Source organism: Macaca thibetana, chromosome 6 (assembly GCF_024542745.1).
Source record: "Macaca thibetana thibetana isolate TM-01 chromosome 6, ASM2454274v1, whole genome shotgun sequence".
NCBI lineage: Eukaryota > Metazoa > Chordata > Mammalia > Primates > Cercopithecidae > Macaca > Macaca thibetana.
In genome coordinates, this window is record NC_065583.1 from 136,734,066 (window position 1) to 136,749,844 (window position 15,779).

Below are 15,779 nucleotides of genomic sequence, written 5' to 3' on the forward strand. Positions count from 1 at the left end.
ATTAAGGTTCAGAAAGGCTAAGAAACTTGTCCAAATTCTCCTAGCAGGTAAATATCAAAATGAAATTTGAACCTAGGTCTATATGACTTCAAAGCTTATGTCATTTCTACCCAAATCAAAAGGGAAAGGGGAGGCATACACGTAACTTTAATCCAAGCAGAAGGTCCACACCATGAAGAAGATACACACGGAGTTTAACTCAGATGATCAATTGCTATTCCCTCATCTACCGGGTCCTGGGTATACCAAGATGTCTTCTCTTTTCACAACATGCCAAGCCTTCTTTGAGTTTCCATGAAATATCTCATTCAAACAGAAAGCAGCATCAACTTTCCAAAAGACTTTGTGAAAGAGGCAGAAGAGGGCCTTGCATCGCAGATCTCACAGCAAACAAAATTTCCTACTGGGCACTTTCCAAGTCCCTTCTTGGCCTCTCTGCCTTCAGGCTTCTTATTCTCTGACCTTCTCATGCAAGCAGACTCAGTGTTTCCTTTCTTCCTCCCTCTCTTTCTTTTGTTCTTTTTTCCCTCTCAGAAGCAATGATAACTCCTCTCATTGTTTTGCATGACTTAATGAACCCAGCTAAAGTAAATACTCATGGCACCACTACCTGGGGAGAAATAGAATAAAGGGTGCAGCTACCTAGTCATACTTTGCTTCTTCCCATTCCTAACGCACTTCATATTCTCTAAAGGGGACCACCGTATTGCCTTTTTAGGAATCATTTCCTTGATGTTCTTAAAAGTTTTATTACCAAAGTCTATAGCTCTAAACACTGATGTGTAGCTTTCCTTGCTTTTGAGCTTTAGATAAATGGACTCATATCTTTTGTCTTTTCTGTGTCTTTTTTTGCTCAAGTTTCTTTGTGAGATTCATCTTATATTGTTCATTTTTTGTTGCTGTATTGTGTCTCATTACATTAATGTATCACAATTTATTTAACCAGTGTGCTTTTGATATACCTTTGAGTTTTCAATTTGGTGTTGGTATGGATACTATGAATGTTTGACCATGTCTACTGGTACCCATGGGCATAGATAACTGTTGGGTATACATCTAGCAATATGTGCTATCTTCAAAGTTAGTAGACAATACTATACATAATACCTCAGTTTTCATAGGTAGTGCTAAACCCTTTCACCGTTTCACTGAACTATCATCTTTGTTATACATTAGATGACCACTTATGTGTAAGTCTGTTGCATTGCTCCAATTGTCTATCCTTATGCCAACACCACACTGATATCATACCATTTATTTGTTACCTGGATGAGCAAATCTTCCCATCTTGTCATCTGCCAAGAACATTTTGGATTTTCATAACTTTTTGCCTTTCCATATTAATTTTCAAATCAGCTCATCAAGATTCACAAAAATGTTGGCTGCTGATTTTTAGGGCAGTATTTATCAGATTATGAGCATTCCTTTTCATACCCTGTTTACTCTGAGAGGTTTTTTCATGAATTGTATTTTCAAATGCTTTTTCTGCCTCTATTATATACTTTTTTCTACATTTTCTGTTAATGTGAAAAATCACACTGACCAATTTTCTAATGTTAAACTTATATCACATTCCTAGAATAAGTCCAACATTTTAATGAGACATCATGTTTCTTACATATGGGTGGATTTGTTTTGTTAATACTTTGTTTAGAATTTTAGTCTTTGAGTAAGACAGTGAAAGTGAGAGAGTTCTGTAATTTTCCTTTCTCATGCTATCTTTGATGGCTTGGAGCATCCAGATAATACTAGCTTCATAAATCAAGCCTGGATATGTTTCCTCTTATACTTTGGAAAATTTTATCGAAGTTAGGATTATTTCTTCTTGAAATGCTTGGTAACATTCACTAAGAGGCCATCTAGAACTAAAGTTTTATAGGAGTTTGTAGCAGGAGTTTTTGTTGCCCTCCTCCCACCCAGGAATTCATTATCTTTAATAGATTATGCAATGCTTTCTGGTTTTGTTTCTTCTTAGAAAAAACTTGAGTTGATTTTGGTAAATATTATTTTGCTAAGAATTTTTCTATTTCTAAATGTTTAAATTTATGTGTATGAAGTTATTTAAAGTGGCCTACATTTGTGTTAATATTTGCAGTGTCTATATGATGTTCACTTTGTCACTTCTGATGTTTATTATTTGTGCTTTTCTTCTTTTTTTTAATCAGCTTAGCCAGATGTTTATCAATTATACCAGGCTTTCCAATAACTGACTTTTAACTTCATTCATTTATTTTACTGTGTGTGTTTTTTCTTTTCTTAATATCATTTTTTTCTCTTGCTATTTTCTTTGGGTTTACTTTTCCATTCTTTCCCTAGGGATTTGAGATAGATCACAGTTTATTAGTATCCAGTCTTTTTTTCTAATATACACATTTGCTACTCTAAAGTTTCCTCTATGACCACTTTAGCTTCATCTCAAAGCTTCTAATATGTTACTTTTATCATCGAATTCAAAGCATTTTAGAAATATATTTTTAATTTTCAAAATAATATGTTGTTTTCTGGCTTGATTACATTTTATTTGTGGAACATATTCTTATAAAAATTTTTGAAGTTGCCTTATGGTCATTTTTTGAAACGTTATGTGTGTACTTGAAATATATTCACTTAAGTGTTTGGTATACATATTGTAACTTATTGTTTATATATAAATATTTTGATATATTATTTTATTATGTATTTTTACATATAGATTATATATCATTGTTCAAATCTTACTTTTCTCATTTGTTTTCTCCTTTGAATTATCAAGAGAGTTTTAATAAGATCATCTGTAATTTGGTCAATTTGCTTTATGTATATTTGAGAATGAAATTGGGAAAATATAGATGTTAAATTGTTAAATCTTTCTGGTGAATTGAACCTTTTGTTATTATGAAGTAATCTTCTGTATATATAGTGCCTTTGTTTTGTAAATTATACTTTTAGATATTGTTTATATGTCATATCTTTTCATCCTTTCATTTTCATCTTCTCTGTGTCTTTTCTGCTTTTATTCCCCTCTGTAAGTTTGGTCATCATGTATTCTGTTACTAGTCTCTTAGCAGTTACCGTAGGAATTACACCATGAATTAGTGGCTTCACAAAGTGTATTATTTAGTCAATAATTCATGGTGTTATTCCTAGGGTAGCCACTAAGTGATTTAGTGTGTGCTGTTTCCAAGCTAACGTGGGGGAAAGATGAAATTTAAAATATTTAATCCAAAAGAAGCAAAGAAAAGAGGGCAGAAAAAATATTCAGGACAAGCAATACAAATAGAAAGTACAGAGAAGATGGTAGATTTATAGCCCAAATATATCTATGACTACATTAAATTTAAATGGGCAAAATGAACTAGATGAAAGAAAATAAGTATTAGATTTTTAAAAAATGGGATATGATGCGTATAAGGATACTAAAATGGTTTTTCATTATTGACCTAAGAATGGGTTAGTGTGATGATCTCCACTTGCCATCATAGAATCTCACACCCTTGACCTTCTTTTGGTCTTCAGCGTTAGTTTCTACCTTGATTCCTGACCAGTTAATTGTCTCTTTCCAGAAGTCCTAGGCATCTGTGATTGTGTGCTTTCTATTCTCGTAGCAGTTATTGTCTTTCCCATTCATTTGGCTCTTAGTATCTAGGTTTTTGTTGTTGTTTTGTAATTTGTATCTTGTTAGTTTTAGTCTGAATACTTAACTAGATTCTAAAACTTTTTGTATGCCTTGGACTTAGCATAATGCCCACATCAAACATAATATAATAATAAGCCCTCAATATAGTCTTGAGGTGCTGCTGCTGCTATGCTGATGATGCTGATGTCAATATTAGCAATGACGTTAGTGACAATAATGATCATAGCAGAGACCACAACAAGTACCAAGCACCAGAAAGTGGAAAACCAGATGTAGAAGCTCTAGAAAAAAATGAGTTATTCTTATTGTTAAATGAGCAGCATAGACATAATCTGCAAGTCTTATGAATCTCATTAAAATTACCTGGGAAAATGACATTTAAAAATAGTATATTCTTAGAAAGGGAGGGTCATATAGCACAAAAAACATTGGCTATGCCTCTTGATTAAGCTGATACAATTTTAGGGAAATCACTTAACTTCTCTAATTCTTTAGTGGTGTGTCTGTAATATTGGAGATAGTCTATCTTTCCTTTATTGAATGGCTGAAAAAAATCCAACGAAATACTGTATGTAAAGTGTTTTAGAAACTGTACATTTTAACTTATTATTATGCTAAGAAATGTATTCAAAATTGTACCCTTTTCCTTGTGGACTTTTAAAAATCTTGTAGAAAGCATAGGAAAATGGACTGCTTAGTGATTAATATTACTAACAATTATATTTGAATCCTGCTTGACTTTGATGTCACACAATCTTAAGGGAACTTGGAATTTCAAATGAAACAGGTGTGATTCACTAAACTGTTGTGGGGCAAACAGCACCAGCTGAGATTAGTGCGACTAAAAATGAGAGCACTTTAACATAGGCTTTTTTCTACACAGCAGTTTTACCAGGAGCTATCCATTTAGTAGACTGTGTTAATTTTTGGCAAAACTTTCTTCTAATTAGCAGATATGCAGTGATTTCAAAGAAACAAGTCATGTTTTTAACGCCCACAATGTCAAGGCATTATGTCTAAAGTTCTCTCCAGTGTTATAAGCTAGATTGCTGAATGAACTGTGACTTATGTTAATTTTTGATAGCAACCCAGAGGTCTTTGAGGAAAGTGGACCAGAAAAATTCAGACAATTATGATGCATAATTATGCAGGTAATTATGATAATTATCATCATCACAAAGTTGTTTACAAAGGAGAAAAATCCAATTTTGAAGAAAATTGCTAACTTACAGTGCTTTGCAGGAACCGATTAAAAATTTAATTGCGTGCAATTTAGGGGAGGAATTTTAGCAAGTCTGCTTTCCGCTTTACTAAGAACTTGCAAGTACAGTATCTGGTACTCATTTTTGTCAAAAGGGCATCTGGTTTTAAAAAAAAAAAAAAGGAAAAAGCAAAGGCAGAAAGAAAGAAAAAGACCAAAACAGAAACACACGCACACACAAAGAAATCTGCTTGCTCTCTGAAACCTTTCTGTATTCCTCCAAGATTCTGTTGATATTGAAGAAGTTGAGGGTGCATTCTGTGGAATATGATTCTTTTGAAAGAAAGTCCATTGATTATTAAGGATCTACTGGGCATCCCCTTTGAGCACAGCACATATACTCAAAGCTATGAAGAATACAAAGAAGTAGGACTGGCTTAGTTCTGGGAAGCATGAGGCGCCTTTGGAGGGTGGGGCAAGATTTAACACTCATAGAACACTTGGGAACAGTTACATGCTGCCATGGGGTATGAAGTGTGGCAGAATTTTGGAGAAGGCAGAAACTGGCTAGTCTATCTCACCCACAAAACTGCAACAGTCTTTGAGGGTAGAGATTATGCCTTATTTATTTTTCTATTCACCTCCATTAATCTTTCTCTTTGTCCTCTCATCCCCTCACCCCATTCTCCCCAGGAATTATAAATAATTAAATAAGCCCTCAATAGCCCCCATTTTTTCACCAATTGCTTTTTTAATTGAGATTTTAGAGTTTTAAACCCTATGTTGCTACGGCCTCCACAATGTGTGTGTGTGCGCGTGTGTGTGTGTGTGTGTGTGTGTGTGTGTGTGTGCGCGTGTGTGTTGTTTCTACCTTTGGGATTCTTTCCTGGTTTCTCATTTCTTGGGGCAACACTCATAAACAACCTTCACCTCCCGGGGCAGTTGAACTTATTGCCAAATGTCCAGTATTTCTAACTACAATTACAACCCCAGTGACACAAGCCTCAAGACAAGAGTGTACATATATATAATCTTAATTTACAAATAACAATTGCATATATTTGTAAAGTACAGTGTGAAGTTTTGATGTCTGTATACATTGTGGGATGCTTGAATCAAGCTAATTACCATATCTATTACCTCACATTATTTTTGTGGTTAGAACATTGAAATTTTACTCTTTTAGCAATTTTGAAAAATACAATACATTATTATTAACTATAGTCACCGTGCTGGGCAATACATAACCAGAGCTTATTCCTTTTATCTAACTGAAACTTAGTACCTTTGACCAACATCTCCGCTTTCCCTGTCCCACCTACTCACCCACCCCAGTCCCTGGTAACCACTCTTCTACTTTCTACTTCTATGCTTTGACTTTTTAAGACTCTACAAATAAGTGAGATCACGCAGTATTTGCCTTTCTGTGCCTGGCTTATTTTGCTTAGCATAATGTCCTCCAGGTTCATCTGTGTTGTCATGAGACAAGGTTTTTCTTCTGCCTGAAGTGCAGAGCCAGCCACAGAGGAGGGGTGGAGGGATACCTGCGGTTCCTGACCCCATGGGTGGGCAAGGACAGAGCTTCTCCATTCAATACTTAGAATGAGGTGACAGAACAACTAATCTCAAGCCAGGACACTTGTGAGAATGAAAGGAGGCGCTTGGTGGAATGGAGAGAAGCTGAAAGTCAGCCCAGCGGAGGAAGCTAAGAACCTTGGGGTTAGCCTGTGGAATGGGTCAACCTCACAAATACTGAGTCTTTTGGGGGTGATATTTAGTGCTTAAGTAAAATAGAAGCCCAGGATTCAATGACCCAATTAACACAGGGCATGCAGTCCCAAAAATTGGTTGTTGCCGAGGGTGATGAATATATGTAGGTTGATACCACAAATATACACCCAGAACATAAGCAAATAGGCTTTTGCAGTATTAAAATTTTATGAATGCAAATAAAAAAAATGTAAAAAAAAACCAAACTCTGTAGGGGATCAGTTATCAAAAAAGGTTAAGAAACAATGATACAGGGAAATACCCCGAATTGGAAGTCGAGAGATTAAAGGAACTGAGAAGTATAAATGTGTGTTTGAGATTTAAAAGAAAGGACTTTTTGCATAACCATGGAGCTGTGACACTCTGGAGGGGGCAGTGAGGAAACATAAGGATGATTTGCAGGTGGGGCTTGAGAAAGTGAGCAGCCTCCACACAGATGGTGGCAGGGAAGCCGCATCTTGGGACAGGGCCAGGTTCCCACTTCAGTAAAACATGGTGGGGTGTATTTTGTAAAGTTCGAGTACATGGGCTCAACTGTTTACAGTGGATTAAGGTTTCAGCAGAATGTATGCCTACATCCAAATGGTTACCATATTTTATAAATGCTACATTAACTGAAATGTTGCTGTTATGCAACCAGGTGGCTGCTGAAATTCATCAGAGGCTCATGGAAGAAGAAAAAGAAAACCAGCCAGCAGACCCCAAAGAAAAATCTCCTCAGATGGGTGCAAATAAAAAAGTCAAAAAGGAGCCACCCAAGAAAAAACAGGAAGACAAAAAACCCAAAGGTATTTATGCTTTTAGCACTCAGAACTCTGGATGCCTAAACCTCTCCTTGGTAGAAAACAAGTATTTAACTAGACACGTTATTAGCTTCTAAGCCACTAAAATGCTACTCATTAGGTTTAAACTAGAGACCCAGGCTTCTATGATTTGTGATGTTAGTGGCAAATCGTATTGCATACCAAGCCCACCTAACTTGTTTAACCAAATAGTCAGATGTACCAAGGGTAAAATAAACCTCAAAGACAGTTTCGAAATGTTAAAAGAACTTCCAGGATGGTACTATGTCATCTGAAAAGTCTGTGCAGAAAGGCTAACACTGCAGTAACAAAGAGAAGTTTAAAAGCTATGTTTTTAAAAGCTGTGTGTGTGTTTCAGGGGCAAGTCCTTTTCTCCTGGAGGCCTCCTGCCTAAATCTCTGCCTCAGTAGCATGAGGAAAAACGGAGTTGAGAAAATACATCTTGAAAGAGATCCCTAATTAACCTTAGGAATGAATAGCTTTGGCATCAACATTACCCTGCCACCCTGAAGTGGAATCCTAGGAAGCAAATGAACAGAACTCACTCCACTCATAGATTGCCCATGATATGTTTATTATACACCTGCTATGTGAAATGCTCTAGATGGATGCCAAGAACACAATAGTAAATTAAAAATAAAACCAAAAATCACAACCACAGTCCCTGCCCTAACCCAGCTGTAGTCTTGCAGTAAAGACATGTGACTATTGTTCTTTGATAGGGGAGGTACAAGTACCTTGAGAACAAGGTCTCCCCACTCCGTCTTAGGATGTATAAGACGCTTCTTAGATGGAGAACATTCAAGCAGCCAGGAATGGGAGTTAAAGAAAAGCACTGAGGATGGAGGAAGGAGTGGGTCAGTGGCACTTGAAGGAAAGGGAAGGGTATTACCTTGATAAAGAACACACGGCTTAAGTCCATCTCAAGTGGCAGGAATAAGGGAAGTGCTTCTGTTAACTTTAATGGAATAACTGTTGGGGTCTGATCCCTTAATTTTACAGATGATAAAACAGAAATCTAGAGAGATTAATCTCTCCTTCATCTGTAACTTACATATACATCTATTATTGCAACATATTACAATTTCTTTGTTTACAGTATGTCTTCTTTACAAGACTTGAACCCTTCGAGGTCAGACCCTAAAAGAAAGATTAGTTGAACTGAAAATAGAGCTATGTAAATAAACCCTGCAACTAGAATCATATTGCCATAGCCCATGGGTAAATCCTTTGTTAAGTACTGACAAATTTATATTTTCTAATTATCTTATATAATCACTGATGTACTTATAGTTAAGTTGTAATTAAAATATAATTAAATTAGCCAGGAGCAGTGCCTCACACCTGTAATCCTGCACTTTGGGAGGCCAAGGCAGGTGGATTGCTTGAGCCCAGGAGTTTGAGATCAGCCTGAGCAACATGACAAAACTCTGTCTTTACAAAAAAATACAATAAAATAGTTGGGTGTGGTGGCACACTTCTGTAGTCCCAGCTACTAGGGAGGCTGAGGTGGAAAGATTGCCTGAGCTTAGGAGGTCGAGGCTGCAGTGAACCATGAGCATGCCACTGCACTCCAGCCTGGGTGACAGAGCAAGACTGTTTCAAAAGATAATAATGATATTTAAATAGATTCTAGATTCTTGACCATCACCCGCATTTCACTCACATCTTCTTGAGGTTATTCTCGTATCTTCTTTTTTTGGTGAAGATCTAGGAAATATTTTGCTAACGGAAGTTATCCTTTATGGAGTGGTAATTCTGCAGGTGTCTAATGGGGTCAGCACTATGTTGGGATTTGCTAATTTCTGTCCCCAAACTCTGGATTTCACTATATTTGGAAACTGTAACCATCTCTGCACTTGCTACATACCTTATTTTTTAATTATACTACACAAATGGGGTGTTTTTATATGAGTCCAGCCCAGGAACCATACAGAAAATTCTCAAGGAAAAATTCAGTAATTTCATCACACACACTGGGAGGACCAAGGTTTCATTGTTTCCAAATCACTAGAGGTTTATAGCTTAACAAATTTTGCTTTGTGCTCATTCTGTGCAATACTATGTGCATACCTTTGTATTTCGTTAGTTTACTCAGCATGTTTCATTGCCCTTTCAGGTAAATCACCACCTATTGCAGAAGCAACTCCTGTCATAGTAACAACAGAGGAAATTGCTGAAATCGAAAGGAAAAATGAGCTGAGGCTCAAAATAAAAGAAGAACACCTTGCTGCCTTGCAATTTGAAGGTAGCAATTGAAAAGACTAAGATGATGCTGTTCAGTAGAAAGGAGACCAGTAGCCAAACAGCCCACAACTGACTCATCAACTGCCTCAGACTATGTCTATAAGAACATACAGCAAAGAGGTTGAAAAGTACAATATTCAGTTGACTGATTTTGTTTGACCACACAAGGACTAGATTTGAGTGTTGCATAAGTCAGATGTTTTGACATCACCTAATCAGTCTTAACTGATGGCAGTATCTCAAAAAGGATCAAAAAGAATTTGGGAATGGGTTGGAAAAAGCAATAGCAGTAATTAAGATCTCATAAAACAGAAACAAAAGAAAATGTTGAAAGTTGGTATGATTTTATAGGTTTAGGTAGGGACTACCTAAAGTAAGTGGTTTTATATTACAGTAAGAATAATTTAGGTCCCTCATTAGGAAAATAAATTCTAACTAAAGGCTAACAGGCCCTGAAAGTGAGTTCTTGGGAACAAAGGCCATAGAAGAGCCAGTCATATATCTGTTATGTTCAGGGGTGTTCTTCTCTATAAGAGCAATGACTCCACAAAACATTTTCCTTATGGCTCTCCTAATTGTCTTGTAATGCAATTCTAAATGAAATCTGAAAAGATCAGGAAACTGAGCAAACCTATCCTAAGGGGAAAAAACATGGTCAATATACAAGATGACAAAACCACAAAAATGTGGCATGTCGAGAGACCTATAACTACTCAGTGACTATTAACTACTAAGGATGCTTTCCATCCCTTGTTTCTCTTGTTTTCTCCCCTGTCTTCCCCATCTTACTACCACCAACTTCTATAACTCCAACAATAAAATCTGAAGTCAGTTGAACACAGGGAGATTGTGGCATCAGGCAAGTCCAAGACAGATGCATCTCCCCTATTGCCTGCCCTGCATCTGATTTCAGTGGTTTTCAGTATACTTCATCTTTCAGTTCATTCCATACATGATCCTTAGTGTAGCAAAATTCATTTATTCATATAACAAATGATTAGTGACTTTCCAGTCTGTACCAAGTCCTGTGACAGTTGCTGGAGACACATACTTGTATGTACGAACATAAACAAAAAATAAAACTCAGTCTCAAGGAAGAGAAATGCAATCACTGTTGCATGTTGACCTGTTGACAGCTGGGCCTGTAGTCACAGCTACTGAAGAGATTGAGGTGAAGGATCGATTGTGTTTGAATCCAGCCTGGGCAACATAGTGAGATCCTGTCTCAAAAAAAAAAAAATGTGATATTGGTGGTGGGCATATGGGGCAAAGGGGACATGAGGGGAGTTCCTGACTTACCCGAGGAACTAATTCTTGAGCTGAAGTGGAAGACTATGGAGAAGTTTTTCCAGGGGAAAAACTGGCTTGAGGATGAAGAGAAGTATTGCATGCCATGGCAGAGAGAGGGCTAAGAGGGATATTAGCCTGTGAGTAGCTTAGGAACATGAGTCATGTTCTGGAAAGGAGCGACTTGGGAGATGGAGAGGCTAGACCATGGAGGGTTATTTAGGCCCTGCCAAGAATGTTCGATTCTTCCCTGGTGGTAGCTGGGAGCTAGTGAAAAATTGTGAGCAGAAAAGTGATTATGATCACATCTGCAGGTGAGACAAATTACTCTGGATAGTGTGGAGGTGGATTTGGATTTGAGGTGGGGGAAGAAAGTTAGAAAAAGTAGGATTGAGGCTATTGCAACAGTTTAAGTGAGAGATAATCAGCACCCAAACTAGGCAGTGACAATGGAAAAAGCCAAAAAGAGAAACTGGAAAAATTTTGGAGATAAAATCCACTAAACAAATTATGTGCTAGGATCAGTAATGGGCCCGGGAGCACATGGAGTTTGCCCTGCTTTTAGTGGCACTGAGAAATACAATGGCAATGCCACTCCAGGTTCTAAAGTAGGGAGATAAGCAAGAGACTTTGTCCCCCACTCCCTTTTCAAAATTCAGAAATTACCTATGTGTGTTCTCACATTTCGTTTGTCAAAGAGTAGACTGCTATAAAGTGCAATAGATAAAAAGCTCAATTATAGTTTTGGTTCAGATAATTTCTCAAATGACTCTACCACATACTACATTTTACTTCTCAGTGAGATGGATATTATCTTACCTATTCTGGTATGTTAAATGTGCACCTAAAGCTTCAAAAATTGAAGCATGAGTGGTTTCAAAGTGAATCTGTTCATTACTAAATGAGTGCACTGCAATATGTTAAAACATTCTTATTTCTCTTTGCAAATAGAAACAGCCACACAGTTTCGACTTGAACTGATAAAGGCAAAAGCATTGGCTCTTCTTGAAGATTTAGTAACAAAGGTGGTTGATGTATATAAACTCATGGAAAAATGGCTTGGTGAGAGATATTTGAATGAAATGGCCAGGTAAAGTACCACATGACTTTCTGAAAATATGTTTTGTGTATTCTAAGTACCAAAATTGATGAAGATTTTTAAGGTATTTACAAATTTAAATTACAATTACAAATATAAATTTTGACATTTTAGGAAATCACGTGTATAAACAGACAACATGAGCTTTACTATTATGTTTGTATTAACTCTTTTCTAACAGTAAATCATGCATCAGAGGGTTCTATTGCTATATTTAACTTTGCACAGTATTTATAAGTTTAGCTGTCATACTGATCAATACGAACCTTATTTTACAAGGTAAGATTATAGTTAATTTAAAAATAGTTTTCAGAAGTAAAATAATGCTCCATACTTTTCTAATGGTAGATTTATTATTAGTCAGAGCCAATTAAGGGGAGATTAAAAAGTCATTCACTGGAATGTTTTACCAACTAGACTTATTCTCTTTTAAGACCAACCCCAAGTTTTACTTTTCTGTTGAGTTCCGAAGACTTCCCAGACTTCCATTGCTACTGAGGGGCAATGACTCCCATCCTGTTAGTTCACCCCTAAAAGGTACAAAAAGGTAGCTCAGCAGAATGAGTCATGATTGTCCAGACCAGGAGCTCCATCTTGTCCACAAATTAGAAGCATGGTTGACGGCTCTGGGCCTCATTGGCTTCATCTATACAAGCAAATACTCCAGCCAGCTATTTCAGAAGTTTACACTAGATCTAGATTCCAAGGTGCACTACAGTTTACAATAAACATTTACTGCAAACTTGTAAGTTGCTACACAAAGAGTATTCAAAAGGCAAGTATTCTTAGAAGCAACAATTGTCATGTAAAAAGCAGCTGTTACGGTTTGTTTTCTCTGGTCCTTGTCTCATAGTGAAGTTCTTCTGTAAAGTCTTCAGCCTAGTTGTTTAGAACTGCTGCTCCATAGTAAAACAAACAAACAAGCATTAAACAGAATAAAAAATGCAAACACAAGCATAAGTAAGTAAGTTTACTGCAGTAATACTTAAAATCATTTTGCTACTGGATAACCAAGTCAGTTACTCATCAGCATCACACAGCAGTAATATTCAGTTCTGTTCTCTGCCTACTATTTTCAAATGAAAGTGTATCGTCTTCATTTTTGGGATCCATGACTCCCATCCATGTGGCCATCCAGTGTAAATGCATATTAGTTTTAGCAAATGTACTCATATTGCTCAGATTTATATTGTATATGTCTTTTCTCTGTGAATATACATATGCTGTCATGAACCGTAGCCCAAGAAGTTAAAACCTAGAAATGTGATACAAATAAATAAAAAAATAGTTGGCAGATCCCTTTGACCTTCAAATCCTGTTTTCATTTTCCGGGCACTTTTTTCCTTCCATTGTTAAGATTACTCCTAGTAACCTTCCACTAGGTGGCGCGCATCTGTTTTAGTATCCTGATTCCCAATAAAGGTACTGTTATTCTATTAGTCTTGTTTTACAGAGTATCCTACAGGGTTATGGTTGGGTCTCCATCCACATTTGGAGTCCCTCCTCACTCACGTAAACTCAGCAGCTATCCAGTGACCTTCTCCTCTGTCCCCGAGCACGCAACCACCCTAAAGCATAAACTAATTGACTAATCCGTATTACATGGACACTCACAAAGACAACGTTCTGGAGTTGAATTCGAGTATCTTTTGAAAGACAGCAACTAATACTACTTTTTAAATTTTCAGTTATATGTTCAGTATATGGTATATTTGGTGCTTATGAATTATATAAAATCAGATTAAATATGCATTTTTCTGTGATGCTCACTTTCATTGTAATATATAAACAAGATCTTGTCTTCGGTACAGCGATAATGCACTTATTCATGTATGAAACCTCTCTAGCCTTTAAAACGACTTTTAAAATGTCATTAACTATACCCGTAGTACAGTTTAAATCCTTGCCGTATGTGAGTTCACATTAATAGCCATAAGATAGGGAGTGTTGTGTGGTTGATTCCATTGCAAAGACAAGGAAATTTAGAGAGCTTAGGTTACTTGCCCCAGGATCTGTAGCTAGAGAGTGTCCTAGGATGAGAACTCAGATTCCAGTACTCTTTCTACCACATCATAGTGGTTCCCAACTGTTGCTCCTTTACCATGTGATCTAGCTAGGAATTGTTATTCTTCATGAAGACAGCAAAGCAATTTCAATGGATTATATGCAAAAGAGGCTATTCTGATATCATTTGTTTTAGATAACATCAAACTTCTTGACAGAAATAGAGAAAAGCCACCCTTCTAGAAATACATTATCGAACTTGATTCACTTCATAATTCATCCTTATTCCAAATAAATGTATTATTCTAATAGTCATGTTTTACAGAGTATTGTGCCATATAACCTTATTCTGGTTCATACTTAGAATGAAATATAACCCTTGATATAATCTTGCTTACGTAGTAAAATATATTCTAATACTAATAAAAACTATATTTAATAGATTCTCTTTAAGTTCAGTTTTGTGTAAAATGTGTAACTATTAGCTATTTAATAAGCATGCATTTTCTATTTAATCTGCATTTATTTATGCCCTGCCTTTTTACAAAATAGATTTGGGGACAAATTGAAATTTATAAGCATGCAGATGGAGTTGTCTAACAGCTATATAATGTGTTTACTTTTGTGTGTATGTCTTATAAGCAAACTTTATTAATCTAATAGTATCTTTCATGGAGTTAATGCTATCCATTTTACCACTTTCAGTGTAGAAAAATTAACTGACGTAGCTCGCTATCACATTGAAACATCTACAAAAATTCAGAATGAACTTTATTTAAACCAAGAAGACTTCTTCATTAATGGCAATGTAAAAGTCTTTCCAGATCCTCCCCCACCGATACGTCCTCCACCTGTAGAAAAGGAAGAAGATGGCACCCTGACCATCGAACAGCTTGACAATCTTCGGGATCAGTTCTTAGATATGGCACCTAAAGGTAAGAAAAATAATTATTGTGAAAAGAGCACAAAAAAAGGTTAAGATTAACCAGGACAGCAATCACTTGCCAGCAAGTAAAATCAGCTCTATGGGATCGTGTAGCACTAAAACATGTCCTTGCTTTGTTCTAGTTTATTAAATATTTGTTTCATACAGCACAGACCCTAATTAAACAAGCAGAACCCACTGTGAATAATGCTTGAGCAGTGTGGTGATCTTCATTCCTGGTAATTCCCTCTCCTGTCCTCCCCGCCCCTTGCTGACAGGTTTGTATATTTGAGTATTACTCCACTTGGCAGCTTACAGAAAGATTTTATGCATACTTCTAGTTTAGATATTGTATTGAGATTATGAGTTTGTGTCTCTCTGAGTGGAGACCAGGGAATAGAAGATCTCCCTTTTATGTTGGCCTTTTCCCTCAGTGCTTGTAGACCATAAGCAGAATCAAATAAGCTGTCAGAAAATGTTGGCTTAATTAATTAGTTTGTTCATGTGTATGTGTAAATGTTTTCTGCACACAACAATTTTAGCTCTTTCACATTTTATCAGCATGGACCTACAGCATCTGCACAGGCTTTTTTTATTCAGGCTTTTCCTACTTCCAGATATTCTTCAATGAGTTCTGTCGATTGATAGCTCAAGTAATTCAGACAGATCACATAGGATTATCATCTCCACTTTAAAGGTCTAGACACTGACTCGCAGAGGAGTTTAGCAGATTTTTTGCCTATGATCATATGTCATTCAGAACTCTGCAGATCCAAAGTTCTTGCCCCTTCTCACTGAACTAAGTTGCCTCTCATAAGCAGATTTCT

At 36.5% G+C, this 15,779-nt stretch overlaps 1 protein-coding gene across 7 annotated transcripts in view; it reads left to right on the forward strand.

Annotated features, from left to right (window-relative positions):
• Nucleotides 1-15,779, forward strand: part of SPEF2 (sperm flagellar 2) — a 189,541-nt gene that overhangs the window by 140,914 nt on the left and 32,848 nt on the right. For all 7 annotated transcript variants that reach the window (XR_007726853.1, XR_007726854.1, XR_007726855.1 and 4 more), the window contains 4 exons: nucleotides 7,228-7,375; nucleotides 9,510-9,638; nucleotides 11,876-12,014; nucleotides 14,733-14,962. Coding sequence is in view for 4 of the 7 variants with exons in the window: in XM_050795775.1 (XP_050651732.1) it covers nucleotides 7,228-7,375; nucleotides 9,510-9,638; nucleotides 11,876-12,014; nucleotides 14,733-14,962 (646 nt within the window). In the remaining 3 variants the exon portion in view is untranslated. The remainder of the gene's footprint in view (nucleotides 1-7,227; nucleotides 7,376-9,509; nucleotides 9,639-11,875; nucleotides 12,015-14,732; nucleotides 14,963-15,779) is intronic.